The sequence below is a fragment of the Microtus ochrogaster genome (assembly GCF_000317375.1).
Source record: "Microtus ochrogaster isolate Prairie Vole_2 chromosome 14 unlocalized genomic scaffold, MicOch1.0 chr14_random_1, whole genome shotgun sequence".
NCBI lineage: Eukaryota > Metazoa > Chordata > Mammalia > Rodentia > Cricetidae > Microtus > Microtus ochrogaster.
Genome location: NW_004949096.1, coordinates 33814640 through 33841806, shown reverse-complemented (window position 1 = coordinate 33841806; position 27167 = coordinate 33814640). Strand labels below are relative to the sequence as shown.

Below are 27167 nucleotides of genomic sequence, written 5' to 3'. Positions count from 1 at the left end.
TGGAAACATCATTATATAAGGTTAAGTGCTTAGCGAGATTTAACTAGATGAGCAGAGAGCTATCTCAGTAGGTGGCACATTGATTTTAACCTTTTCTTCCCACCTTGGGTGTGAAATATGGAATTTTGGCTAAGTGCCCTATGTGCAAGGGCAAGGGACAAGCCATACTGGGCCAGTGGGATGTCTGACTCTTTCTTTCCAGGGCACACGCTCATGGGTCAGTCTGTCATAGCTCCAAGGTGAAGCATGGAGGCGTGGAGGCAGAGGAGTGTCATCTCAAGCTCAAAACAAAGGCCACATGTGTTCTTGTTGTTTTCTCAGACGTTCGCCCTGGCTACTGCTACACCGCCCTGACAAACGGACGCTGCTCTAACCAGCTGCCGCAGTCCATCACCAAAATGCAGTGCTGTTGCGACGCTGGCCGGTGCTGGTCTCCGGGGGTCACCGTCGCCCCCGAGATGTGTCCCATCAGGTCAACTGGTAAGAGCCCGTCTGTATCGTCTATAGCCTATCGGAACACAACGCTTCCAAGCCCGTGGCAGAGTGTGCAGTACTGATCAGGTGAAACGTGGGCAAATAGATGAGATTCCAGAACATTTAAGTGTGGGCATGGAGGAATCCCCCAGATGGTTCTATATCTGCTGGCGACTTAGTTCTCTCATTGCCCCAGAGCCCAGCCTTCTCAGGAGCCTCTGTTTTCTCTTGTTCTCCCTGAGGGACTTTGGTGGCTCTCCTGGGCCACTTACCAGTTCAGTGGGATGAATCCCAGCTCCCCCGCTGCATTTATCTCCCCTCTTACCCTAACGTTCACCACTTTTCTCTTCCTTCTGCCAAGCCCTGTTTTATTTTTCCTTATAGCTTCTCATTTGTCTGCCATGTCCCCTTCATTTCCACTAAAAGCCTATTATTGGTCTGCAATCCGAATGAATGGTGTGGCTTCCCAAGTGGCCAGGAGGAGATCCTGCCATATACATTCCCGAAGTATAGCTCGCCTGACAATAGCCTTAAAATGTGTCTCTGGAGAGGCTGTAGAAAAAATATCCAGGATATTTTTGTTTGGATGAATGTAGGTGCTATTTGGTGATCCAAATGATACCTTTTCCTACAAAGAAATATTTATAATTTGGCATATCATTTTGAGTCTCTGAATCTGAACCCAGTTCTTTTAGTTGTTACTGTTATGAGTTTTATTTTCTAATTAAATTATATGGTTGCATTTCCCTTAAACAGTCTTCGTATTTCTAAAGTAAATCAGTTACTTTTTCCCTAAAATATCTGTACAGTTCAAGCCTTATCTACTCCCTTCTCCCATAATCCCTGCTGGTTACATACCCTCTAGAGGGCTAAGGTTATGTGCAAACACAACCTGATCCCCCAATATGCCAAGATCGCCACAGTGGGAAGTGTGACCTCATCCCTATCTCCCTCTGGTCCTGGTTTGTACTTTCACTGTGCTCAAGAATTAAATCCATCTGCTTTGTGCCTATTACGTCCATGAGTTGCTCTCTCACTACTTAATAATCTCACTAGTATGTCTTAGTCATCATTGCAATCATGGATTGTTCTCGTTCTCTGTTCTTCTCTAGTATCCAGCAAACTCTTGCTCGTAAGAGATATTCGGGTAGAACATATAGCCCATGAAGTATGATTTTCTCCTCAAATTTCAACTAAAGACGGACCTTTTAGCTCTGTTTAATTTGATTCCCGAAAGGCATGTTTAGATCGGGGAATTGAAGAGAGGCCGTGACACTGAGAGGGGAGGAACTCAGGACTGGTGGGATGCTTTGGAGAGTGCGGCTCAAGATATATAACTCTCATCACAGCCTGGAGGGCCATTACTGGGAATCCGTATACAACTCTCTTCACTGCTGAGGATTGTATGTGTGGATTCAAGGAGTACTATAATCTTCCTATGTCTCCATACATACTCACATATGATTCATGATTCAACAAATCATGCATTTTGGACACACTGTCTATGCCCTAAAAACCCTTCCTCTTAATTGGCTGCAAGATCTGTTCACTAGATCAGTGTTTAGAAGCACATGGCTTCCTACCAAGACGCATGACTTGGATATCAGAAGAATTGTTTCTTAGATGCATACGTCAGTTTGGGAAGCAATAGCATTGGTTGGATTCCTTGTATTGAGACCTTGAGAAGGGAAGAGAGTAGATGCAGGAGCCATCAGGAAGACTCAAGTTGTGATTGGTGATTTTGCAGGGGGTTGAAAGACATAAGCCTGACACTGACACAGAGCAGATGGACTGACCATGCACACTCGCCTGACACAGACACAGGGCAGAGCAAACTGGCAGTGCACGCTCATTTACAGGTCTGCTTCATTTGTTCACACTTTCCACGACAGTTCTATTGAGTATTGAGCTCTCGCCTGTGGAAAGTGGCCGTGTGAGAAGACAATTCACTCTTCCTCTTCCTTCCTTCCTTCCTTCCTTCCTTCCTTCCTTCCTTCCTTCCTTCCTTTCTTTCTTTTTTTCTTTCTTTCTTACTTTCTTCAACACCGTGCTTCATCTCTGGGTTGAATGGAGACAGAAAAGGTAAAGGTTCTAGAGAAAACTTATCCCTGGCTACTGACCTTTGATGTGTAGGGGCTAATAGCTAAAACCATTAACCTGTAGACTGGAAGGAGTTTAGGGCCCAGTAAGATACATTTCTTACAGGGTTAAGGTGAATTTAATGGTGTTCTTCAAGTAATATGCTCGCCTAGTTAGCAGAAATGCTGATAAGCCATCTGACCGCTTTTACAAATCCCAAAAGAATTTTCAAACCAGGTTGACCTGGTGCTTACAAATGCTTGGAAACAAACTGTTTCCTTTAATATACTCGGGATTCAATTAAATCCAATACATGCTGAAATCCTCTTGTGTGTGATTTATGGGGCTAGGCTGAGAGTGAGAGTTGACTGTGGCATATATGAGGCCCAGACTTAAAGGGTTGCATAGAAACACAGTGAAAACATTCCCAGGGAGTAAGTGATATGGTGTAGCTAGGTGATAATTCTGTAGGAAGAGTCACTGTGCTTTAGAAAAAAGAAGCAATAGCATCCTCAGTCAGGAAAATCACAGGTTAAAAAAAAAAAAAAAAAAAAAACTCTTCCAAAAACAGCGAGATACCAAGAATTTGTGGGTCACAATTCCAGATAAGCAATAGAGCATAGTAATGGAATTCTCTAGCAGTTTAAACTAGATCTGAGTTCTAGGCATAAAGTCAGACTGAAGAATGTCAGGAAATGGAGTAGCTAGTAGCAGCGGCGTATGTGGAGTTTGGTGAGTTAGCCAATCCAAGTTGGCAGATGTCCTGTGAAGCTGAGTTATGAATGTATTTTAGTAGTCCACAGGAAAAGAAAAGCATTAGCCTAATGTATGTAGGGTCTAACACTGTGCAGAAACTGTCTATATAAGAATCCTTTGTGACTGTGATGATAAAGTTATTGACATTGAAGACAGAAAGCAAAGGTGAGACATCACTCTGTTTATAGAAGGGACTGCGAGACCTGCAGCCATGCAATGAAGCTGCAAATGAACGAAACAGACATGCCCGCAGCTAGAGGCTGTCTAAAATGCCGTTACGGAAACTCAGGGAAAAGATGTCACAAGCCAACAAGGATTTATTCTGAGGGAGTCCTGGTATTGTTAAAAATAGTATTCAACCCCAAAACGTGTGAACACAGGGAAATACATGATCAAATCAGGGAGCCCAGCTTGCAGAATCACTGAGCTGCGTTCACACAGCCACGCTGCTGGGGCCTCCCTTCGCCACTTACCTAGTTGTCTTTAACAGACAAATCCTTGGCTCTGCTCTGGACTTCCTACCTATTTTTTTTTTTTTAGAAGAACTAATCCATCTCTTGGCTTTACACATTACCTCTCTACTGAGAAATGAAAATTTTGACTTCTTCTCAGGGCTCCAAACTCTCCTCAACAACTGTTGTGAGATATCTCCTTTTGGCTGCCTCGCATCTCCTAACTCAAGTGCGCAAAGTCAAAATTTGGCTTCTGCCCATCACACCAGTCCCTGCCTCCTGACATACATCCTCTCAACAGAAGAGGACATCAGTGTTCTCTTATCTGAACAACGAAAACACTAGTAGCCATTCATGATTTCCTATTCCCGTGGTTCTGGCATTTATCCCATCACCAACAATACCATCTATTTATAAATTACCTTGGAGCAAGTTGTGCCCCCTGTCAGCTCCATCACTACCTCCCCTGTGCATCCACCATTATCTTGTCCTTGGTTTTTCCTCATGAGCTTTTCTTCCCTCTGGTACTTTCTATCAGAAAGAATGATCTGAAAGAGTCACGTGGTCACATTCTATCCTGCAGGAGATGCACATAAATAAAATAAAAACCAAAGCCTTACCAAAAAATAAAATACGGACTCATGTAGCCCAGGCTTGACCCTTCCTCTTCTGCTTTGCCTGTGGTGTCATTTGTTTTGTGTGTATATGAGTTTTAAAATTATTAACGTGTAATATAATGGGTTTTGTTACAGCCTTTTCATTCATCCATGTCATTGTCCGCTTCTCTGATTAGTACCCAAGCCTTCTGATGTGCTTTATCGTTGTGGACAGCCACACTGGGGCTGACTAGAGAAAGTGACACCTAATATTTTTTCTGGTGAATGTCAACATGTAAATGCCTTTCTAGATTTTGAAAGGAGCTTGTGGTACCTGCTCTGGAGACATTTATTTACTTAAATTTTGAATTATTGTCTCAGTGTGCCTCTTGTGTAGGTATTAAGAATATGAATGAAGCATTCATTCCGATTGGCTGATGCAGTTTGATTTCTTTAAGGGGGCATTCTGTCTGGCCCCCCAGCAGCTGTGGCTTTGCTGATTGTGTCATGTTGTGTTGTATTCTTCCAGAGGATTTCAACAAGCTGTGCTCTGTCCCTCTGGTCATTCCTGGGAGACCAGAATACCCTCCCCCGCCCATTGGCCCTCCACTTCAGCCCGTTCCTCCAGGCTTTACTCCTGGGTCTGTGATTCCAGTCCCTCGGCCACCACCAGAGTATCCATATCCATCTCCATCGCGTGAGCCACCAAGTAAGAATTCAAAAGCTTCCTTGTTATTTTTCTTGTATTAATCAAGTCATATTTTTGGTTTATTGAATATTTATGCCAATTGTTAGATTAAAAAAATTTTTACATTGTTTTTGCATGTCTCTTAATTTTCCCATTTTATAAATAAGAATGGGAGCCTTGCATGTTCTGGAAATGAATCTCCTTTTATTATGGATATCTTTAATTAAATGTGGGAGCAGTATGGGAAAGACTGAAATCTGATTCAGAGAATGTATTAATGGCAGAAGATGTATGAAATTGTTCTTTGGGTCATTTAGTGTACAAAGTCGTTACCTGCCAACACCTCCCTGGTATAGTTATTTTCTGAAACTGGAGGCTTGAGAGTAAGGATATGGGTGGGGTGGGGAGAGGCAGGCAGAGAGGCCGGGGGTACAATGTGCTCTCTGAAAGCTGAAGGGATTGTGCTCTAGTGGCTGGCTCACCCTTGGTGGCTCTTCCTCTAGGACTTGGCATCTTGTTCACTATTAGTAGATTAAGAGCTGATGTCATAGATAATAATAATGGGGTTCAATGCTGTCCTCCTAGGGGTGCTGCCTTTCAACGTTACTGACTACTGTCAATTGGTCCGCTATCTCTGTCAAAATGGGCGCTGCATTCCAACCCCGGGCAGCTACCGGTGTGAGTGCAACAAGGGCTTCCAGCTGGACATCCGCGGGGAGTGCATTGGTAAGCAATTTATCACTTGATTGACACTGGGGGATGTTGCAATTCTATTTCATTGTCTGTATCCTAGTCACTGTCCTGTTGCTGTGAAGAGACACCATGACTATAGCAACTCTTATAAGGAAAACACTTAATTGGGGCTGGCTTACAGTTTCAGAGTTCTAGTCTATTATCATCATGGCTGGGGGCGTGGTAGGGCAGGCCGACCTGGTGCTGGAGAGTAGCTGAGAGTTCTACATACAGATCTGAAGGCAGAGAGAGACACTGGTCCTGATGAAAATTCCACCCCCAGTGATACACTTCCTCCGATAAGGCCACACCTCCTAATCCCAGTCAAGTAGCACTGCTCCCTCATGACCAAACATTCAAATATGAGTCTATGGAGGCCCTTCCTGTTCAAACCACCACAGTTAGTATTGGTTTTCTATTGTTGTAACAAATCGCCTCCAACAGTGTCTCCAAACAGTAGAACTTGTTATTATCTTTGGCTTCCAATACAGGGCTTAAACGCTGGTAGGGTGTATCTTCAGAACATCAGAGAGGATTTCCTGACCTTTTAGTATGTCTCAGACTCTGGAGGCAAGTAGGACCTCATGGCCCTTTGGCATCTATACAGTCAGGCGGGCAGCGTCTTCAGTAGTCCAGCACAAGACCACTGGACAGTTGATTTCTGACAACACCCAGTGGGCATGTGCTCTTTTGTCTTCAGATAAATTTGTTTCTTAGTTCTGTTAGTTCTTGTTTTCTCAAAACCTTTTGTTTCCTGCTCACTTGGGCGCTGTTATAGAGGAGAGGGAAGGGGTGTGTGGCTCAGGGTTAGGCCTGATTCTGTCCCCAAGAGATTTGGACCAATAATCCTCCCTGAGCCTTACTTTCCTCAGAAACGGCAATGTAGACGGGCGGGCCCCGGTACTGAGTCTGTAGCAGTTGGGCGGGTGGTGCTGAGAACCCCTGTGAACAGCCATGAGGCCTTCATGTTTTGTTCTCACAGGTTTAGTAGAACCGCAGGAGATGCTTAGACACGAGGCAGACTCTTTTTGTATTAAAACAACAGCAACAAATAGAACCACCTCTGAAGGAAGTGTTAGTCTCTTTGATTTTGTTTTTTTCCCCGGTGCTGGGAGTTGAACCCAGAGTCTCATGTGAGTCAGACCAGGGCCCTACCACTCAGCACCCTATTGCTCTTCTTTTCTTTTTTTTTTTTTTTAATTTTTGAGACAAGGTCTTACTAGGTTGTCTAGGCAAACATTACACTTGTAGTCCTCCTGCCTCAGACTCCTGAAATAACAGCCCTTTCATGTCTGCTTGATTTTCTTAGACCAGACTCACAGAAGAAAAAAAAAATGTTTATTATCTCAAAGCATATTCATATTCTCTGACAATGACATGAGAAAAGAACAGAGGTGAACTGCTTCACTGGTCTCACAGTGGGTAGACACGGTATATTGGCTGTGGGAAGAGAGAAAAATACTTTGATTATGCAATTTTCTTTCTTTATTATTTCAAGTTTTGCTTTGTTGAGAAAGGGTCCCACTAGGCTGCCTTGGCTGACCTGGAACTCAATATGTAGGCCAGGCTGCCCTTGAACTCATTAGAGATCCAGCTGCCTCTGACTCCCAATGCTGGGGGATTAAAGGCGTGTGCCACCATGCCTGGCTTTGCTGTGTTTTTCACGCTAAAGGAAAAAGGTTTTATGCGTGAGAAACCCACAAAGCCTTAGAAATATAAGCTGTTGAAGTTCTCACTAAGATCCACCGTGTTTTGCAGATGTGGACGAGTGTGAGAAGAACCCCTGTACTGGTGGAGAATGTATCAACACCCAAGGCTCCTACACCTGCCATTGCCGAGCTGGCTACCAGAGCACACTCACCAGGACCGAGTGCAGAGGTAAGGGGCTCCTGGGGACCGGGAGGCATCTGTCCCAAATGAAGGCGGTGCTTTGAAGAAATCCAGTGAGACATAAAGGCAATGAAGCTAACCTCTCTCCCCTACTGCTTGCTTTATGCCTTATTCAAAATGTCACTCCTTTGAGGATGTTGCTAACAAATCTGGCAAGCATTGAGGTTACCTTAAAAACTATCTTTGCGCCAAGGGAATAGCTTATTCTCACTTATTTCGAGGTATTTCCGCTGGTTGTTCATCTTCCATCCGAAAGGTAGGGGATGTGGTCACTCTGTGTGGTAGAGACCAGGGAAAGCCTCTGGTAGAAGCGTCTGTCATTAGCTTCTCCACAGAAACAAGGATGTGGGGGCTCTGATCCTTGCAGGGGTCAGCAGCCAACAGCAATATCACCTGAGGGTTGCCCAAAGTGAGTTTCTAGTCCTTCCTCAGACCTCTGACGAGAGCCAGCCTTTGGCGGGATCCCAGCCATCTGCACGCACACTGAGATTTCAGAAGCACTCATGTGATTGTCCCCTCATAAAAGTTGCCCTTCCGGTTTATTTCTTTCCCTTTTCCTAAAGTACAAAATTGCAAACAATGTTTTGGAGAATGTTGGACTTTGCTGCTGCATTTAGATCTCTTCCATTCTCCTCCAACTCCTTCTATGCCCCTCCCAACTTCCTGTCAAATTCATCCCCTCTTCTTCCTTAATTATTGTTTACATATATACACACAAATACAGCCTTCCGAGTCCATTTGGTGTTGCTCACGGGTGTAGAGGTAGAGATAGAGATGGAGATAGAGGTATAGATACCTGTTTAGGGCTGACTGCTGGGGATTAGATAACTCCTCGGGAGCTCAGTCCCTGAATTATACTGAATCCCCATCTCTCAGCAGCCATTGGTTGCCTGTAGCTCTTCATGTAGAGGCGGAGCCCTGTGAGATTTCCTGTCCATGTTGGCGGCATGTCGTGGGTTTATTTCTTAAATAACTTATTAGGCTGTCCAATATGCTTTTGGTTAATATCATTTGTGCAGGAAGTTTCTGGGATGGAAATGAATAAGATACAGTGTCCACCCTTCAAGAACCAGAAGTTTTATCTGGACATTCAGCATAGTATGACCTGTGTCATTAATCCAGTAAAACTAGATAAAAATAAGTGAGCAGGTAGAGAGGTCTAGACCACATAAAAACGTCAATCTACTAACGTGAGATGATTTTACTTGCCTCCTTTAGCAAAAGCCCTTTGCGTTAATTGAGCAGGTTTGATGTTTATCTCTGAGCTATTTTCATAATCTTTGAATTTTCTCACCATCGCTGTGTTTAGGTAAACTGCCCCATAATGTCAACTTTGAGAAGAGAAAACGAAAAACTGGAAGCACATTATTTCTTCCTAACTCTATTAACAGCCTACAACCCGAATTATAAATCTGAATAATTTGAGTATTCAGCGGAGAGTCTTCTTAATGCTTTAGCTGTTAGTTAAAACAGTTGGCATGTCAGTGGTGTACTGGACATTTTTCAATAGAAGAAACCACTGTTAAGAGACTTCACTGCTGAATAAGCACAGAGAAATGATCGTTGAGAAGTGGTTGTCTGGAGTAAGGGTCAGCCAGGGTAAAGGTGTGCTATTCCCCCCAACCCGAGGCCTGACTAGAGATGAGGGTGACTCACAGCTCCAGTACCCCATCTTCTCCGTGGCATTAAACTCACCCTCAGTGGAAGAGCGCACCTGTGGTGTTTGGAGGATTAGAGTCTACAGAGGGATCCAGAAGGCTGCACCTTAGGCTGAGAGGGTGAGCTTGGGACAAAGGGGAAGAAGAGATAGAGACAGTGGGAGGCACGTTTGGGTAGTAAACTTCCATGCTGTCTAGATTGCTCGCAGTACACAGTATCCCTCGTGGCATTCCACAGTGAGAAGGAAAGAAGGATTATTTTTCATGTTTATTTTAATCTCAAAAAATTATAGAATGCTAAAATTGGTTCAAGAATATGTGGATTTTTTTTTTTACTATTTTTCTTTGTGGAGGAAGACAGATTTTAGTGAGCATTAGGAATAAAGGAGGAGGGAATAAAGGAAATCAGAGATTTTTGGCACAAAGATCAGACAGAAGAAAAGCCCAGACTGCTTCAGCTAGTCCAATGGCTCACGCAGAAACCACTGTGGGATCAGCCTGGAAAGAAAGTGCGTAGGAGGGTCAACCACAGACACGGTGCAGACGCTGGGCAGACAGGATAACTGGACAGACCGTAAATGCGCATTCCTCTCTAGGGTGTGCAGGATGCTCACCCTCAGGCACTCAGGGCCTTCGCTCAACATGCATGGCTTGCTCTCATCCGACTCTGCCTGTTTCCATGTTCCTGGGGACAGGCGTGGGAATGCTGCATGCTGCAGAGACAAGGCTGTCTTACCTAGCCTCTTTGATGTTCATCTTTTGTAGTTCTTGGAGCCGAAGGACCAGACCCAGGCTACCCCGTTGTCTATAAGGGCTAGATATTTAATCATGAAATTAGAGATCAGATATAGGTTATTTGAGTTTATGTCATTTTTTTTAACATTTCTAGTTCTAGTATGATTATTATAATTACTGTGATTATTAATGAAGGAGGGGACAGTCATCACAGAACCAATGTTTTGCTTGGTAGTAGAATAGTCATAAAGTTTAGACTGCGAGTTATAGGTCTATGAATGAAACTATTCTCGGTCCCGGGCTGCTGGGAGGCAGTTATGTGGAGGACTATTAGGAGAAACTGAGCAATTTCTCAAAAATAGCATTTTCTGTTATTATTTCTCATATTGTTAGGAGTTCCCTTTTAATCATGTTAGAAATGATAGCAGCCAAAGTTCAATATAAATAATCATATATGCTACTCAATAAATTATCTAGAAAAAATGTGGAAAACTCTATTTTCTTTGTACAGCTGAGGTCTGAGTAGTCTTAAAGAAAGTAGGAGTGGATGTGATCATGTAAAGGTTTCTTTCTTTCTGATACTGATGATCCCACATCCCTTGTTATTTGGTATGATATATATGATGATGGATATTATCAAATAATTGAAATATAAGATTAAGGTCCTAAGTTTGGAAATGGAGGGAGAAAGGAAATAATTTCAAGTCCTCCAAATTACCTTCATCCTTTCTCACTTTAACCCCAGACATTGACGAGTGTCTGCAGAATGGCCGGATCTGCAGCAATGGCCGCTGCATCAACACGGACGGCAGCTTCCACTGCGTGTGTAACGCGGGCTTCCACGTCACTCGGGATGGAAAGAACTGTGAAGGTAATGGCGGCAGCCAAGGTGGCTCCTCCCCCATTGCTTTTCAGCAGCTAGAGCCTTGAACAAGACAGAACCAGGTGCCGGGGGAAAGGTCAAACTGTCCAATGTGTTGCACATATTTCTGTCTGAAAGGCAAGCCTAAATTTTCACCCTGTCATGGCCACAATTTGTATGTGTCAAATAGCATTTATTCACGCCAGCAGCCGTGAGTTCTTGCAGTTACCTGGTGGCGATGAAGCTTTCGTAGGATGCACCATTCCTTCCTATTTTTATGTAATCAAGACTTGTATATTGTGTAGTTTTATACAAAACAACAAACAAAACAAAACAAAACAAAACAAAACAATGAACCGCGTTTACATCCACACCTTCTATAGTCGCTTGTAATCTTTGTAAAGTGCCTGCCTCATAATGCAACCCACAGATCAGCTCTGGGCATGTTAGACTGCTTTGAGAGAAAGGGGCGTGGAGAGGCAGCCTTTCATATTGACTTCTGAACTCATCGTGGGAGCTGCTGCTTTTCCTTGCAAAGTCACTGTGACTGCTGTGGATTGCTGTGGAATGGAGTTCCCACTTCATGGGCTTTAGCAGAACGTGAAGGCTGCTGCTTATCATGTTTTCCAACTTCTTTAGCAAAGAGCCCAAGAATCTGCTAATATGTTGAAAGAATTTCAAAATTGTTCTTAGGAACATGTTTGGCAGAATATTATCTCAGTGATTCAATCCACAGACTTGAGGCCAAAATTCCCAGTTAGGGTAAAAATCTGCTTTTTTAAATAAAAGAAATAAAGAAAAATCGTAAATTACTTTAGTCTGCATAAAAGCCTGTAAGTGAAAACAGGTCATGTTGAGAGGTGCGGGCCTCCTGGGATAGCTTCAATAGCTCGCAGGCCAGCATGCCCACGAAATTAGGAACTGTCTCTGTGATCAAAGGGTTCTAAATATTAGTTGGCTCAGCTGGATCCCATAGCCGATTCTAGCACTTACTAAATCCATCTTTGCAATATCTACTTCAAATTGCTTAAAATGACAAGCTTTCTTCTACTTTTTATTATTCTTCAGCATTTTTGTTTTTTTTTTTTTTACTTTTTGAGAATTTCATACAATGTATTTTCCCCTCCACCAACCCCTCCCAGGTCCTCCCTTACCTCCCTACCCACCCAACTTCATATTATTTTTCTCAATAGTCTTCTGCTTTCGAAAAGAACCAAGATTTAGCCTAAATACATTTTCATTCCCAGTAGCCTTAATTTTGTTATATTTTAGTATAGCAGAACTAAATCTGGACTAACTAAGCTCACCAAGCTGGTATTGTCCTTTTCATCTATGGATGGCAAACCTTGAAAAATCCCACTAACCTTGGCTGAGCCTACCTGAACTTGAGATGCCTGTTTCGCATGCCATGTTTTCTCTTTGTATTTATCATCTGGATGAAAATCAGCCTTAGGCATTAGTGACAGAAAATAAGAGAGAGGCATGAATTACGTCTATCCAGCAGCCTTCCTCGCCTGACCGAGAGAACGTGTGTCTCTGTTTCTAGACATGGACGAGTGCAGCATCAGAAACATGTGTCTGAACGGGATGTGTATCAACGAAGACGGCAGTTTCAAGTGCATTTGCAAACCTGGCTTCCAGCTGGCATCCGACGGCCGCTACTGCAAAGGTGTGTGCTGGAGAACCTTACACGGTGGTCTTTGCCTCCTTTCTCTTCTCTCTACACCTTTCCTGAAGATTCTCTCTTTCCAAGTTCTGTCTTTTCCTTCCAGCTGGGGAATAAGGACAGTTTGGTAGAGGGCTTGGGATCTTTTGATCATTACCTTTAACACCACATGCTGGAAGGCAGGATCAAGTACCACGGTGCCTCTTCTGAGTGGCCCTAGAATTTAGCTCTCGTTAAAGTACCATGGAAGAAAGCCTTAAGTTCTTGGCAAGGTGTGCTTTCTCCAAGCTTTAAAGAGCATCCAGTCCTTGGTTGTTTCCCTGCATTCCCTGTGACCTTCACATTGATGACTTATAATATTGTGAAAACCCATGTCTTCGATGGCTGTAAGAGACACCATGACCATGGCAACTCTTATAAAAGAAAACATGTAATTGAGGTGGCAGCCTGCAGTTCAGAGGTTCACTCCATTATCATCATGGCGGAGAGCATGCCGGCATGCCAGCAGACATGGTGCTGGCTTCATCTTGGTCAGACAGCAACAGGAAATCGACTGTGACTCCTGGTGGTATCTTGAGCCTAGGAAACCCCAAAGTCCACCCCCACAGTGACACACATCCTCCAATAAGGCCATAACAACTCCTACAAAGCCACACCTCCTAATTGTGCCACTCCCTGTGAACTTATGGGGGTCAATTGCTTTCAAACTGTCACAGCCTGTCTTCAGTTTAAAACAAACAGTTGAGCTTTTCAAATTTTGAAGTAGGTTTCTGTACCCATGGAACTCTGTGCCAGAAGGATCTGACACAGGGAAGAAAGGTTCGAGACACAGAAGCATTCTACAGTAGGATAGCACATCAGGATGTGCTTGTACCTGTGAGGAAGAAAAGGAAAGGCTGTGATTGCTGAGATCTGAAATGCCAAGGTCTGGGGACCACATGACAGCCTCTGGGCGTTAGATCACGCTGTTTCTGAGGACAGTATAAAAAAATGGAGGCCCCAAAGCCATTGATCATCATGAAAACTGCATCTTAAATAGATCGTTGAATTGTGTAGAAGAACTGATAATGGCACTGGTTCACCTGGACTTAGCATTCCAGAGAGTGGGAAAGAGGAAAAGACAGAGGAAGGGAGGAGGAGAGAGATTGGTTCATATGGTTGACCCCATCGTCCTCCCCCACCCCCTCCCCAGTATATAAAGCTAAGATAAACACACTTAGGAGGGAAAAGGAAGCAGCCATCATATGCTGCTTTTGCTTACCTCCTGTTTCTCCTCTGGCTGTGGAATGAGATTGTGTTTTCATCCGTCATCCTGAACCCGCAAACTCATGATTGCCGAAAGCCTCGCCAGCAGGGCCTGTGCTGACTGGGGGACTTTATGTCCCACTGGAAAGCCTCCAGGCTGCTCTTCAGAAGGTACTCTCCACTGTTGTACTGTAAGGTGCTGGCCTGAACAAAAAGAAGCTTGAAACAAACGCACCAATCTGAGTCTATGCTCTTAAATATAACTGCTCTTTTAAACACAATCTGAACGTGAAACCTTGGACCATCGGGATGTGTTTTGCGCCAAACAATACAAGCTAAATAAAACCCAGAGGTGCTTCACTCTCAATTTGCCTCAGCTTAAGGTCAGAAGAAAGGAAATAGTCTCCCACTCTAGTTGTGTATTGTAAAAGGGTTGTTAGAAAGTGACTCATTTCTAAGCCACCTTGTTTTCCACAACTCAGTCTGGGTACCCTTTCTGCTTTGTCATATCAGTGGGCGAAATCTCCACTATTAATTTTACGAACCTGATGCCATCTTTTCCAGTACTTAAGGACACACATACGATATGAAAAATACTCCACTTTAAGAAAGACTTTCCTGTGCTCTGGTGGCTTTGAGTGTTGTGCTGACCAAGTGCTGCCATCAAAGTCACCCTGTGTCCCTCTCTCTTCTCTCTGTGGTGCTCCTTCAGGCCTGTAATATCTGCCTCTCACTAGTCATCTCAGAGGGACCAGGCAAGGCTGATACTGACAGGGATGCCAGCCTGGGTGCTGGCTGCAGAAAGAAAAAGTTTTGCCACCGCAGTCAAAGATACAGTTCATAATCAAACTAGATTTCTGGCTACAGTGGGATGCATGACAGAGTCCTTTGCCTTCTCATGGTCATTTTCCTCCCTCCATCAATTCTGTCTGGCTTTTGTGTTTTTATTTTTGGTAGAAAGCATCTTTAGAGGATTCTATTAAGATGGCTTTTAATGGAAAAGTAGCAAGCTCAGTTGGTTTCTCCATTTCCCATCTCTGGAAAACATGGAGCAGACAGTCCACTGGCCTGCTTCTATGGCCATCAGGTACCATTTTCCACAGCACCCACGATCCAGGGCTGTCATAGTGAACGTGTTCAATGATGTTAAAGAAACGCCTCTTCCCACTACAGATATCAATGAATGTGAAACCCCTGGGATCTGCATGAACGGGCGCTGTGTGAACACTGACGGCTCCTACCGGTGCGAGTGCTTCCCAGGACTGGCTGTGGGTCTAGATGGACGAGTGTGTGTTGGTAAGAACAAGCCACATTTATGATAAATGCTGCAGTAATCAGAAATGTGTATCGGTAACTAATGTGTTCTCTCCTAACAGATAAAATACAGGATTTTTGCAGAAGAATAATCTAACAAATTCAGTTCTCTTCTGGATAGATTGGATATAAATGTTAGGAATAGAAGGATAAGGTTTTTTGTTTTTTTTTTTTTAAAAAAAAAAAAAGGAAAGGCCAGGGAATCCTTGCCTTTTCTTCCCTCTTCTCTGCCCTGGATATATACCTGTCTTCAATTTTCTCCCACCCTCCTTTGTGGAGAATGGTCTTTGGAACTGGTTTGTATAGGTATACCGTTTTATGGTGGACATTTTAATAGAGAATTAAATGTCCAAGGAAAGTGCATGATGCCATGCCATGGAAACATGAATAAACCAGAAAGATGCAGTGATAGTTTTATGTGGCTTTGAGATTTGTTAACTAACAAGACTTTTAGCCAAATTATTTTTAAAAGATACTCAATAAGCCCTCTGCATTAGGAAAAGATTGGGCGAAGTGGGAAATTCCTTCTTTAGAGATAAAGGCAACACAGCTTGGTTGACCAACATCTGCGGGTTTATACAATGAACCTTTTACAGATTCAACTTTCTCCTTTTTGGAAAGCAAGCCCAATTTAGTCATTCAATAACTGCATGTTTATTTCCGAGTAAGCCACATTTCTCATAAAGGTCTTATTTATCATGGTGTGAGATCCAACCTTCATGCAGTGTTTATAAAGTTCCTGCTCTGTGCAGGCCCGAGGAAGACAAAAATGAATGAAAAATTGCCCCAGCCCTGAAGGGTCTTGCAGTTCGCTCAACTGTGATAGCCGGAGGAATCCGGCTGACCCTGCCCGTTGGTCCCCACTGCTCGGGAGCTAATGTGTTCTTGGAGTTTTGTTTTAATTTTGTTTGCTCAGGGTCCAGTTGTAAAAGCTCAAGCGTCCCCTGTGAGTTAGAACAGGGACGATAGAGAAGTAAAGGCAGCCCTGGCTTCGATGTGGGGGTTCTCGTATGTTTAAACTGTCAGGATGACGGCAAGCACTTCCTCCTTTTCAGACACACACATGCGGAGCACATGCTACGGGGGATACAGGAGAGGCCAGTGTGTGAAGCCCTTGTTTGGCGCTGTTACCAAATCCGAATGCTGTTGTGCCAACACCGAGTATGCGTTTGGGGAACCCTGCCAACCATGTCCTGCGCAGAATTCAGGTAAGCGGTGGCACGGAGGTGCCCTCCTACTGCCAGCTTTCTGGCACCAGGCACGATCCTTGCTTTCACACAAGTCTGTTCTCTGCTTCCAGGGTTCTCTTGTCCACCCTCCCAGGGTATTTGCAGTGGGCAGCCAGCGTTTAGACCCACATCACTCCCCCTTGCTCACACTCTTTCACTGCGTGTACCTCTGTAGGAGCCAGTGCACCTCGATCCTGGTCACACTCCCTGGAGCACACGCAGCTTCATTCAGAATGCTTGCTTTTCGCAGGAGCTATTGGAAAAGCAGGATTTTACACAGTGTAAAAGTAAATAACTTTCAGATGACCTGAATATTTCCAGCAGCTTCCCAGAAGGCCATTTGCGAATTTTGTTCACATCCCACATGTTGATTTTGGTGTACTTTCCTTAAATGGCTTTATTCAACCTTAGGGAAACAGTGTTTTTCTGCAGTTGAGGTGGCACACACGGTGAAAAGTCAGAAAAGACAACCAGGCAGTGAGTGAAAATTCTGCTCCCCCAGTCACAGGCAGAAGGATTGCAGGGATTAGTTATTTGTGTGTACTTTTAGTTTCATTAATAAAAATAATTATGAAATTAAAATATATGGACAAGGAATTCTCAGTGTTCTCACTCATGAAATAAATTTTATTAGATGAACTAGACAGTCCTATGAGCAGTCATAATTATGTTCATAAAGAAAAAATAGTTTATTGAAATAGTTCATGGTGTCTTCTATATACGAATGTGGTGTGTGTGTGTGTGTGTGTGTGTGTGAGAGAGGGGGGGGGGGGGGGGGGAGAAGTGGGATATATGTGGCATGGACGCGGAAGCAAGGACTCTGGGAGAAGGAAGAGGACCGGAGGGAGAGAGGATAGGATGTTGGTGAGTGAAACTGACATATGTTTAGGAAGAAAAGAGAAGCTTATTGAGATGAAGACAGTAGGGTTTTACTATTCGAATATGATCTTAAGGTAGCTTGGCCATTGGCTTTTATTATTCTAGGAAAAAACCTAGGACTAATCAAACAAACAAACAAAATGGTTAGTGAGTTTACATGTGAGATTCAGCTATGTCATATCCTTCCTAAGGAAAATTCATTAAAAATTAATCTAAGCATGATTTCCAAAGATTAATATATAAGAATAATCTTTGAAATTATGGTGTTCAGAATTAAATATCATAAGAAGCTAGAGAAAGAGAGGACTTCAAAGGAAATGAAGAACTCCACATAAAAGAAAGGATTATTTGTATGTCATCAAAAATCAGTTAAATACACATTTAATACACTTGAATTATATATAAATATTCATTCAAACAAGATGATTGCATAAGACTACAGTTAGCGGTATATTCTGTCATTGTTTGCACTATGTTTTCAAGCACTCTTCTCATAGACTTCGTATTTGTGAGACAGGTGTATGTCAGTAAGGCTGGAAAAGGTGGTTGTACTCATGCCTGTGAGTGGAGACTTCAGGACCAAGAGCATGTCCAAAGTGTGCTCGTACTCAGGGAAATGACCTGGGCTTAGCAAGTCACTAAAGAAGCCCAGTTTCTTTAAGCAGTAAGGCTTAGTTAGCAGAAGCTAAACCGGAAGCCCACGAATGCTAACTTCCAGCTTATATTTACGCTTTTGTGCCTGAGGGAGTTTACAGGGAAAGCGTTCACACGTGGAAGTTCTTTCAGTGATTGACAAGAATGTCAGCCGAATCGTGAAAGGTACTCCAGGATGGATGCCCTGGATGTTTCAGGATGGGGTGATTTAACAGGCATGGACAATCCCTAGAATCTCTCTCAATTGAGTGAGAAAATATAACCACACAGATCTCCAAGGTCATCTGTGTGCTGTTCAAGTCAAATGGGATGTGTGACGCTGTGTCTGCTCCTAACCTGATTTGTGTGACTCAGTAAGCTCTTTGTCTCTTCAGACATTAGGCATGTTCCTCTCCCAGAAAGCAGCCAGCGAAACCCTCTGAGTGCAACTCTGGGGCCTTTTCATGGGCCGGCCCTGCTGCTGTCATGTGGTAGCTTAGGAAATGGAGATTAAGACAGCAAGATGCCCAAGTTTTTGTTATCTCCTTAAACCCAGAGAAGCACAGTGTGGAATGGGGGAGAGAACCCAGAGGGGAGGGACTTGCTGCTAGCCACGTGCATGTTAGCATTCAGACCCCTTCTGCACAGAGCAGTCAGGTCCTGCAGTTGCGAACACGGTGAGCACCCCATGCTTCTGTTTGGCCCAGGTGTCAGCTGATCTGAACGAACAGAGAGAGTTCTGTCTGCAGAACTGCCCTGCTTTGGTTTTCCTGCTTTACTGTTCTCTAAGTTTTGTGACTGTTTTAATAGTTGAAAATATGAAAAGATAGCCAAGATATGCTCCTGTTGTGGTCTTTAATCTCCGGCTTTTAAATGCGCAGTAGCTGGCATGGTCCTCTTTGTTGCTTTTTGCATCCTTTTAAACTCTTTTTAAAAAATGAAAACATTTTACTGTTTTTCTCGTTACAATACAGGCTTTGGAGGGTAGGTTTTTAATGCTGCTTTCTTTTTGTTTTGTTTGATTGGTTGGTTGTGTGTGTGTGTGTGTGTGTGTGTGTGTGTGTATGTGTGTGTGTGCATGCATGTGTGTGTGTGTGTTTATATTTTGAAACAGAGTCTCACTATGTAGCCCTGGCTAGTCTGTAAACTTACTCTGTAGATCAGACTGTCTTCTAATTTGTAGATACTCCTTCCTCTGCTTTGCAAGTGTTGGGATTAAAGGTGTATGCCACCATGCCAGGCTAAAAGGTTAATTTTTAATTTTATGTTTTCAAAACTCATTTACATCTAGCACATTCAGAAATACAGCAAATGTTTGCTCCCTCTGCTAAAGTCCCATCCCCCCACCATCATTCTCCTTAACACAGACATATGTGACTGATTCTGGCATCAGAATGCATGGACAGGCAAAGATCTCTCAGCCCTCCTCCTTGGAAGAAGCATGATTCCAGTTTGCATTTCTCCTCATTCACCATTTCATTCCTCTGAATGTTGCTAGAGTTGTATATAAAACTTTACACAGTTATAAGCATTAAGAAGCTGATTCTATCTTGTTTGGGGAGCGATTCTTCACAGGTCTGTACTAGAAAGACGACATGATTTTAACATTTTATCAAAAGTTTTCCTGTGGGTTCACCATGGAAAATGATCATAGAATTGCAGTGGTTGAGAAAATACACTTGCCCATGGTGTAAGATGCTTTGCTGTGCCCTTGTGAAGAGAGCCCAGAGCATCTGCAGAGACCTGGGGAGATGTGAGAGCATGATTTTCCTGGAAAAACAGAGCTATCCCCAGGATGGTGGGGGAAAGTTTTATTAACAGCTAAGAACCCACATTTTAACAGGCACCTTTTGCTGTATGTGTAAAGTGTTCCCTGGTGAACAAATTGAGTTGTAGGGAAAAACACCTTTTCCAAAAGTGCTTTGTTTTGCACCAAGAAATTGCTATGACTTCCCCATATCCTTCAAAGTCAATTTCCTTGCCTCAGTGGGACCCTTCGAAAGAAAGCACAGTCTAAAGGTGACTCTCCCAGGAGATGCTTCCTCTTTCTGCTACCACTCTAGCTTGGTTCTCCTTGCTTTGGAGGAAATGATGTGTGTGGGCCAACGGCAGAACTGACCCGTTCTTCAGATAAGGAACTCACTTACTATCCGATCTTTATTACAGCGGAATACCAGGCGCTCTGCAGCAGTGGGCCGGGCATGACCTCAGCAGGCACTGGTAAGGAGTTGCTTGAAAGTTGACCAACTGAAACATGTGCAGAGGCAGTATTGAAACCCCTGTAGGTATCTAGTTACTTTGGGACAGTCTGGCCTGACACGCCGTACTGGCCAGCATCACATGATGATGTACGTGGGATGCCTAGAAGCCCCCATGGCTGTGGCACACTGACGACTGGGCGTAAAGCTTTCTCACTCTCCTGGGGCAACTGACGGACAGCTATAGTTGAGATACAATGGGCATTGACGGACAGCTATAGTTGAGATACAATGGGCATTGTTCATTCTGGAGAAATGGTGGTCGGAGCCTTTCATGAATTTCTCATATCAAATGCAGCTGAGGGATTTGGATTGGACAAACAGTTATCCATTCACAATCATAAAGATTTCCTAATTCTCAAAGGGTCAGTCATAAGATGCCACTTAAATTTTGTAGCAAGAAATAGCAGCAACGCCCAAAGTTAAAAGAAAAAAAAATGACGTGTTTGTTTAGGAACTGGAAAAGCGTTGAGTGTCATCAAAAAGAATAGAATCAAGAGACTACTGAGATGAGCTTGAAGATGGTGACAAGAAGGGACTTCCTCACTCATGTGAAAATAAGCAACTTGACTAGGGGCACTGGGGGAAAGCAGACTGGTTAGTTCACTGTATGAAATGCGTGGATAAAGATGGGGACAGAGTATTGAGAAAGAAGGGCAAGTAAGGATGCTGATGATGAAGGAGTCGGTGAGGATCCAGTGAGCCATGAAAGGGTTTAGAGGTGAAGGAAATGACAGCCCTGACTTACGAAGGCTATCCATCCACGTACTGTCCTTCTTCCTCCTTCCCCCCACCAGAAAGGTCTGCTCAGTATGTGAGGCGTAGACAGACAATGCCTGGCCTCCTCAGAGCCAAAGCAGAGACTCTGGCCTTGCTTTCAGTCTGTAAGGAGACCCGCTGAAGAAATTCCACATACCGTGGGGCAGGGACCTTGCATAGGCCTAATTTAGAGCCAATAAATACACAGTTTATACTTTAATTTTAAGATGTTGTTAAACTTAATAAAAATTTGAAGCAAGGCCATGATATGATGACCTCACTGGCCACATGGGAGGCAAAGAGAGGGGAAAGAGGAGGTGGTGTCACAGACTTGGAGTCTGTGCATCATCCACTCTCCATCCTGGTTCTCAGACCATCCAGAACATCTTCTTCAGCTTAATTCAGGGGTGGTGGGTGACCATATGGTCACAGCTCAGATGCCAGCTTCCCTCCAGGGTCTGGGATGGGGGGGTGGGATTTGACTCATACTATCTTACAGTGAGCAAAAGGAATGAAATATTCTCTTCCATGTGAACTCAAACCCCAGAGAGCCGTCCTAAGGTCATTGCCCATATTGGAACTGTTTGTTTTCATTTAATGTTTGTTTTAGAATGTGATTAACTTTGAATTTTTTTGGTGCTGTAGATATAAACGAATGTGCATTAGATCCTGATATCTGCCCAAATGGAATTTGTGAAAATCTCCGTGGAACCTACAAATGCATATGCAATTCGGGATATGAAGTAGACATAACTGGGAAAAACTGTGTCGGTAAGCTCGGCTTGCTTCCTGAGACATCTCTTGACAGCCTTGAAGAATCATGGCAGATTCCCTTGGTAGAAGAGGAATGTGTTAGGCGGAAGAAACACCAGTGCTGGGAGCCTTGGTGACTTGACTGCAGAGCCACTCCAATCTCTGCTAAACCGTTCTCCCCGCCGCTCCTTAGATTTAAGCAGAGAAAGCACAGTTTGCTTTCAGTAACAATGATTTTATGTTAACTTTAATGAGCACCCTTTTCCATGTGATAACAACCTTTAATTAAGGAAGAACCCAGAAACCAGTAAATCATTTAGTTGGTAAGAAAACAGTCAGCCTACGGCATTATTTCTTTCTTCAGCATTCTTTAGTTGCCTGGAAGAGTATTTTCTGAAAACCTCTTCTCTGGAGTGACACGGAGCCTTGAGTTTCCTGACATTGGGCTTTTAAAACCAAGATACTCAGAGTTATAGGGAAAGGATGGGCACAAACTGTGAAGTGGGGCATCTTTTTAGTGGAAGAACAAATATATTTTGAATATAAGCAGATACACCTTTATGGGATATGATGGGAATGAATAAACTTTGAGATAAACTAGAGAAGTCTGAGGCTATATTTTAATTTCCATTTAGGGCTTTGGAGTTAGGCACTTCCGCTTGCTTTTACCTTGGTGACATTTTAGAGCCAAAGTTGGGAAGGCCCCTGTCCAAGGATCTAACTTTAAAGCAAGCGATTTTTCAGAAAAAATTCAAGATTGATATAAACATCTGTTCATTCTTCCAGGTTGCCACACGCATATCAGATATCAATAATTTGTTGAGTGCTGGATTCTCCTGCTGCTCATCTAACATCATGGTCTCTATGGGTTCTGACCCAGGAGAAGGAAATCCTTTTGCATATGTTCCTGGCCATTGGCTGTCTTATTTGCATGGTCTTATTTGAAGCCTCCTGGTGTTTGAAACTTTTGGGAAATAGTTGTGTTCCTTGTATTATTTTGATAGACTTTCAACATTCTCTTTACTCAAAGAAACACAACTTATATATACAATATATATGTATTAGATACTATGCATACGTACATACGTGTTGACTGTTTAGGTTTATTTTCTGCTGTGGTAAGAGTAATCCCACATGGCCTTCAGCTCCCCATGCTGGGACTACAGGTGTGCATCATATTGCTGAGATCGCTTTCTATTTATTCAGTTCCTTAAACTGGTAAGATTAGTCCTTTTAATTCTAATGCTCTAATGCCATTGCAAAAATAAAGACTACTAACTTTCAGAGAATCCAAGAGTTGAATTAAATAGCATCCAGCAGCTTGAGGCTTTGGACAAGCAGAATATTTCCTATTTGTGGAAAAGCAATGGAACAAGAGTCTTGCCTCTCTGGCAGACTTGATTATACCCTGGGAACTTAGAGAACTAGCCTAAAAGAGAACGGTGTTGACTGCGAGGGACAGCCTCTTGCAAACGTTCCCATCTGTTGTCTTTCCAGACATTAATGAATGTGTGCTCAACAGTCTCCTTTGTGACAATGGACAATGTAGAAACACCCCTGGAAGTTTTGTCTGCACCTGCCCCAAGGGATTTGTGTACAAACCTGACCTAAAAACCTGTGAAGGTAACCGTGCCTTTGTTTTGAAATTACATATTTTACTGTCTCTGGGAAAGCTCTTAGACAGCCTGAGGGGGTAAATGGAAGTCTCTTCTATTTCAGATAGCCAAGCCAATTCTGTTGGGATTGTCTCTCCTAAATGACCCTGTTCACACTCTAGCCACAGATGTACATACTCGTACTTGGCATTTTGCTCACCCTTTCGTGGTGGTTTTAGGGTGTTCATTTTCATTTGTCTCTAGCTGGCATTTTATTTGCCATCTCTTAATAGATGAAGAAAATGTTGTGCCTGCATAATTTGAATCCATAATTTTCTCCAGATTTTTTCTGAACATGAAGACTCAATCCTGTGCCAGTTTCTATACTGAAGAAATATGCTCAATTAGTATTTTGACATTCCGTCTAGTTTGGAAAAGCCTGTCTAGGCCAGTGTTACTATCTAATGGAGAGTACATGGTAACAATTAAGGCCAAAGTCAAAGCATGCCTTTTGTGCCTATACCAGCCTTCAGTAGTAATGGAGACTTTCGTTTCAGACATCGATGAATGCGAGTCCAGTCCATGCATTAATGGAGTCTGCAAGAACAGCCCTGGATCTTTTATTTGTGAATGTTCGCCTGAAAGTACTTTGGATCAAACAAAAACCATCTGCATAGGTACTCCTCCTTCTGAGAATGATTCTCCAGTGTTTATCAATAATTAACTCAGTGCTACCGTGCTTAATGGCTGCTTTGTTGGCAACCAAAGTTTAGCTATAAGACAGACATTGAAAATGAGCATTGTTCCCTGTTTCAGAATGCTAGTCAAGCTGTAATTCTGGTGTAGGTGTTGGATTTCTGATACGATTCTGTTTGGTGTCCCTCACCCTCCTCTTTCTGCAGAAACCATCAAGGGCACTTGCTGGCAGACTGTCATCGACGGGCGGTGTGAGATCAACATCAATGGAGCCACCTTGAAGTCCGAATGCTGCTCTTCCCTTGGTGCTGCCTGGGGGAGCCCCTGTACCATTTGTCAAGTCGGTAAGAGAAGCCACCACCTCACTGGTTACTCTGCTTATTTAGGCCCACGTGGGAAATTTACAGATGACCTTGATAAAATCATGTTCCTGAACCAGAAGCCAGAGAAGTATCCATTTTATGTGATTCTGGTCAGTTTGCTACTTCCTAGCTCTTCCATGTGCTCACGTGGTTAGCTTGCAGGGTTTCCCGGAAGCACCAATTCCTGCCAGCTGGGCTTTGCTAGTGGGGGGTATTTCATTACTGCTCTTCCTTATCTACACAACCCCGTGCTCATTCATAGGAGCAGAATCAGCTCCTGGTCCAGGCACTCCCTCGTGTTTCTTATGCTTAGCGTTCCTGGGAAGTATGGATAGATGTTGATCTTGCTTTGTTCCCCCCACAGATCCCATATGTGGTAAAGGGTTCTCACGGATTAAAGGGACACAATGTGAAGGTATTTCTTATTATCTATAAACCGTGCGTTTTTGTGTGTGTGAAGAATGCTTGTGTCAATTTGCCCTGGATATAGGAGTAAAGGAACTTTGCAGCGAGAAGTACGCTGCTGAGAAAAAGAAATCACCGAGAACCGGAGAACAGAGCAGATGTTAAATGCACAAGCTGTTGCCTGTGTCCCATCACTATGGGCAAAGGACGGCGTGGCTGGAAATGCTTTAGGATGACCACGCATAGTTTGCACATGAGGAGCAAAAAAGCAAGACTGTCCCTTTTTTGGAGACTGTAAAGTTTGCATTCTCGGTCAGCCCTGTTTTTATTGTTACCCCTTGTTTATTTGCGCCACATTCATGGGTGACTTAGAGGGGTGCACACAGTTGCCCCTGTTTTCAGGGTCTGTGTGGACCCTCCCAAGTTTGCTGTGATTCTTTCTCATGAAGTCCTGAGTAGATATGGGTCATGATGACTAACACAGCCTGACATGACACAGCCGCTGAAATATTTAAAAAAAAAAACAAAAAAAACAACGGTTAGTCCCATATGTGGGATAAAATGAAGTTTTTTCCTGTTAAAACAAAGAGGAGTACTACAACCCCCACCCAAAGGCTTGCTTTCCAAATGATGACTGAATCCTTTGGCTTTTTTCTGGTTCAGACCAGCCGTTCATAACTTATCTGAGCTGTAACAGCACACTTTGGTGTACAAATGGCCGAGGAAAATCCCCCAAGGAATAAGCCCTCCGCAAATGGAGATTGGACTTCACTTCCATTTAGTTTTACTTCAAGAAACATCAGTGGGATGTTTCCTTTATGCTCTTGACTTTAAAGGGTGACCTCTTTAAAATAGACACAGTGTGTGTGTGTGTGTGTGTGTGTGTGTGTGTGTGTGTGTGTGTGTGTGTATGTGTGTTTCCTAACTAAGGTTTCCCCCCATTTGGCATTTGGATTGACTTTCTTTGGATTAATTCGATGATGTCTGTTTTTCCAAATTAAGTTCAGAGAACACACTGCCCCGTGAGGCAAACTGGGGAGGATCAGTAGGTCTGGGCAGCCCTGGTGGATGATGAACGGACATTCGTATGTGTTGACTCTCCCCCACCCAGCCACCCAGCCACCTGGGCTCAGTACTCCTGGATCCGCTCATATACCCCACAGCAGGATTTGATTTTTATGGAACTCAAGCTCAAGCTTTTTCTTCTTTGATAATTTGGAAGGCCACACTTTGCCCGTTTTTAGTCATCTAATCTCCAAACGCTAATTATAACAACCCCCGGAGCCTTCCTTACCAGAACAGTCCCCCTAAACCCTTGGACCCCATCCCTACTACTCAACCACTATTCCCAGAGGCCAGTGGAGAGACTCCTAGTTTTAGTGAACAGACCCCTGGCTGCTATTTAGACACATGAGATGTTCCTATGAACTGTTGGGAGGCAAGCTAGTGTTTTGAACTTTTCAAGTTTTTGTGATAGTCACTGTGAATCTGTGAGTGGGGAAAGCCAGGATTAACTTATACAGATGTATTGATTTATACAGATGTATTGACTTAATGTTCTTTCTTTTTCAGATATCAATGAATGTGAAGTATTCCCAGGAGTGTGCAAAAACGGCCTGTGTGTCAACTCCAGGGGTTCATTCAAGTGCGAGTGTCCCAATGGGATGACCTTGGATGCCACAGGAAGAATCTGCCTTGGTAAGGATGATTAAGATGTAGTTGGTACACGCACACACACACACACACACACAGGCTTAGCTCATCTGTTAGGCTCTATGGTGGTGTTCTGACAAACTGCCTTCCTAAGGAGTTAGAAAGCAGCAAGGGGACTAGTCTTTCCTTGTTGTTCTTTCCGTTCTGTGAGTCACAGCTGCTGCTGTCATTATTGCCTATCTGCCATGAGCTGCGGGACACATGCTGAGTGGCAGAGAAGGGCATTTGTACTCAGTGGGGGACTATACCCCATAGCTTCTAAACCTGTGCTATAACAGGTGAGATAGGTCCTTATAGGAAATCCCTGTTGATATCAGGAGCAGAAACACTCCTTCCCGGGAGAGGGAGGAGATGGGGAGGGAAGGAGGGAGGAAGGGAGAGAGAGGGAGGGAGGGAACAGGGCTATCTCTACTGTTGTATGGGAATCTCCGTGCCAACTTCTAGAGTCCAGGGGGTTGCTTCACACCCAGTCATCCCATCCCAGTGACACAGGAGAGACTAGACATAGAATCTAGACTTAGAGTCTTCAGAAGGCTGCTCCATGGCTCTTAGCTGTGGTGTCCGCCTGGCTCCTAGGGTCACCGCTATAGAGTCTCACTGCTAGGACAAAGTCCAGAGCTGTCTGGTTTCCTGCCTTTGACCCTGGAGGTGAAATCATCTGTAACACATACCTGACGCTTCCCAGGAATGCTTATCAGATAACACTGGTTTGCATCTGAAAAAAAAAATGCAGTCATG

General features: G+C 43.6%; 1 protein-coding gene across 4 annotated transcripts in view; it reads left to right on the top strand.

Annotated features, from left to right (window-relative positions):
- Fbn1 (fibrillin 1) overlaps nt 1–27167 on the top strand; it is a 206219-nt gene that overhangs the window by 106922 nt on the left and 72130 nt on the right. For all 4 annotated transcript variants that reach the window (XM_005364396.3, XM_026787734.1, XM_026787736.1 and 1 more), the window contains 15 exons: nt 322–480; nt 4887–5066; nt 5631–5771; nt 7536–7655; nt 10806–10931; nt 12469–12591; nt 15007–15129; nt 16203–16355; nt 20055–20108; nt 21551–21676; nt 23156–23281; nt 23811–23930; nt 24156–24293; nt 24676–24726; nt 26289–26414. In XM_005364396.3, the coding sequence (XP_005364453.1) occupies nt 322–480; nt 4887–5066; nt 5631–5771; nt 7536–7655; nt 10806–10931; nt 12469–12591; nt 15007–15129; nt 16203–16355; nt 20055–20108; nt 21551–21676; nt 23156–23281; nt 23811–23930; nt 24156–24293; nt 24676–24726; nt 26289–26414 (1866 nt within the window). The remainder of the gene's footprint in view (nt 1–321; nt 481–4886; nt 5067–5630; nt 5772–7535; nt 7656–10805; nt 10932–12468; nt 12592–15006; nt 15130–16202; nt 16356–20054; nt 20109–21550; nt 21677–23155; nt 23282–23810; nt 23931–24155; nt 24294–24675; nt 24727–26288; nt 26415–27167) is intronic.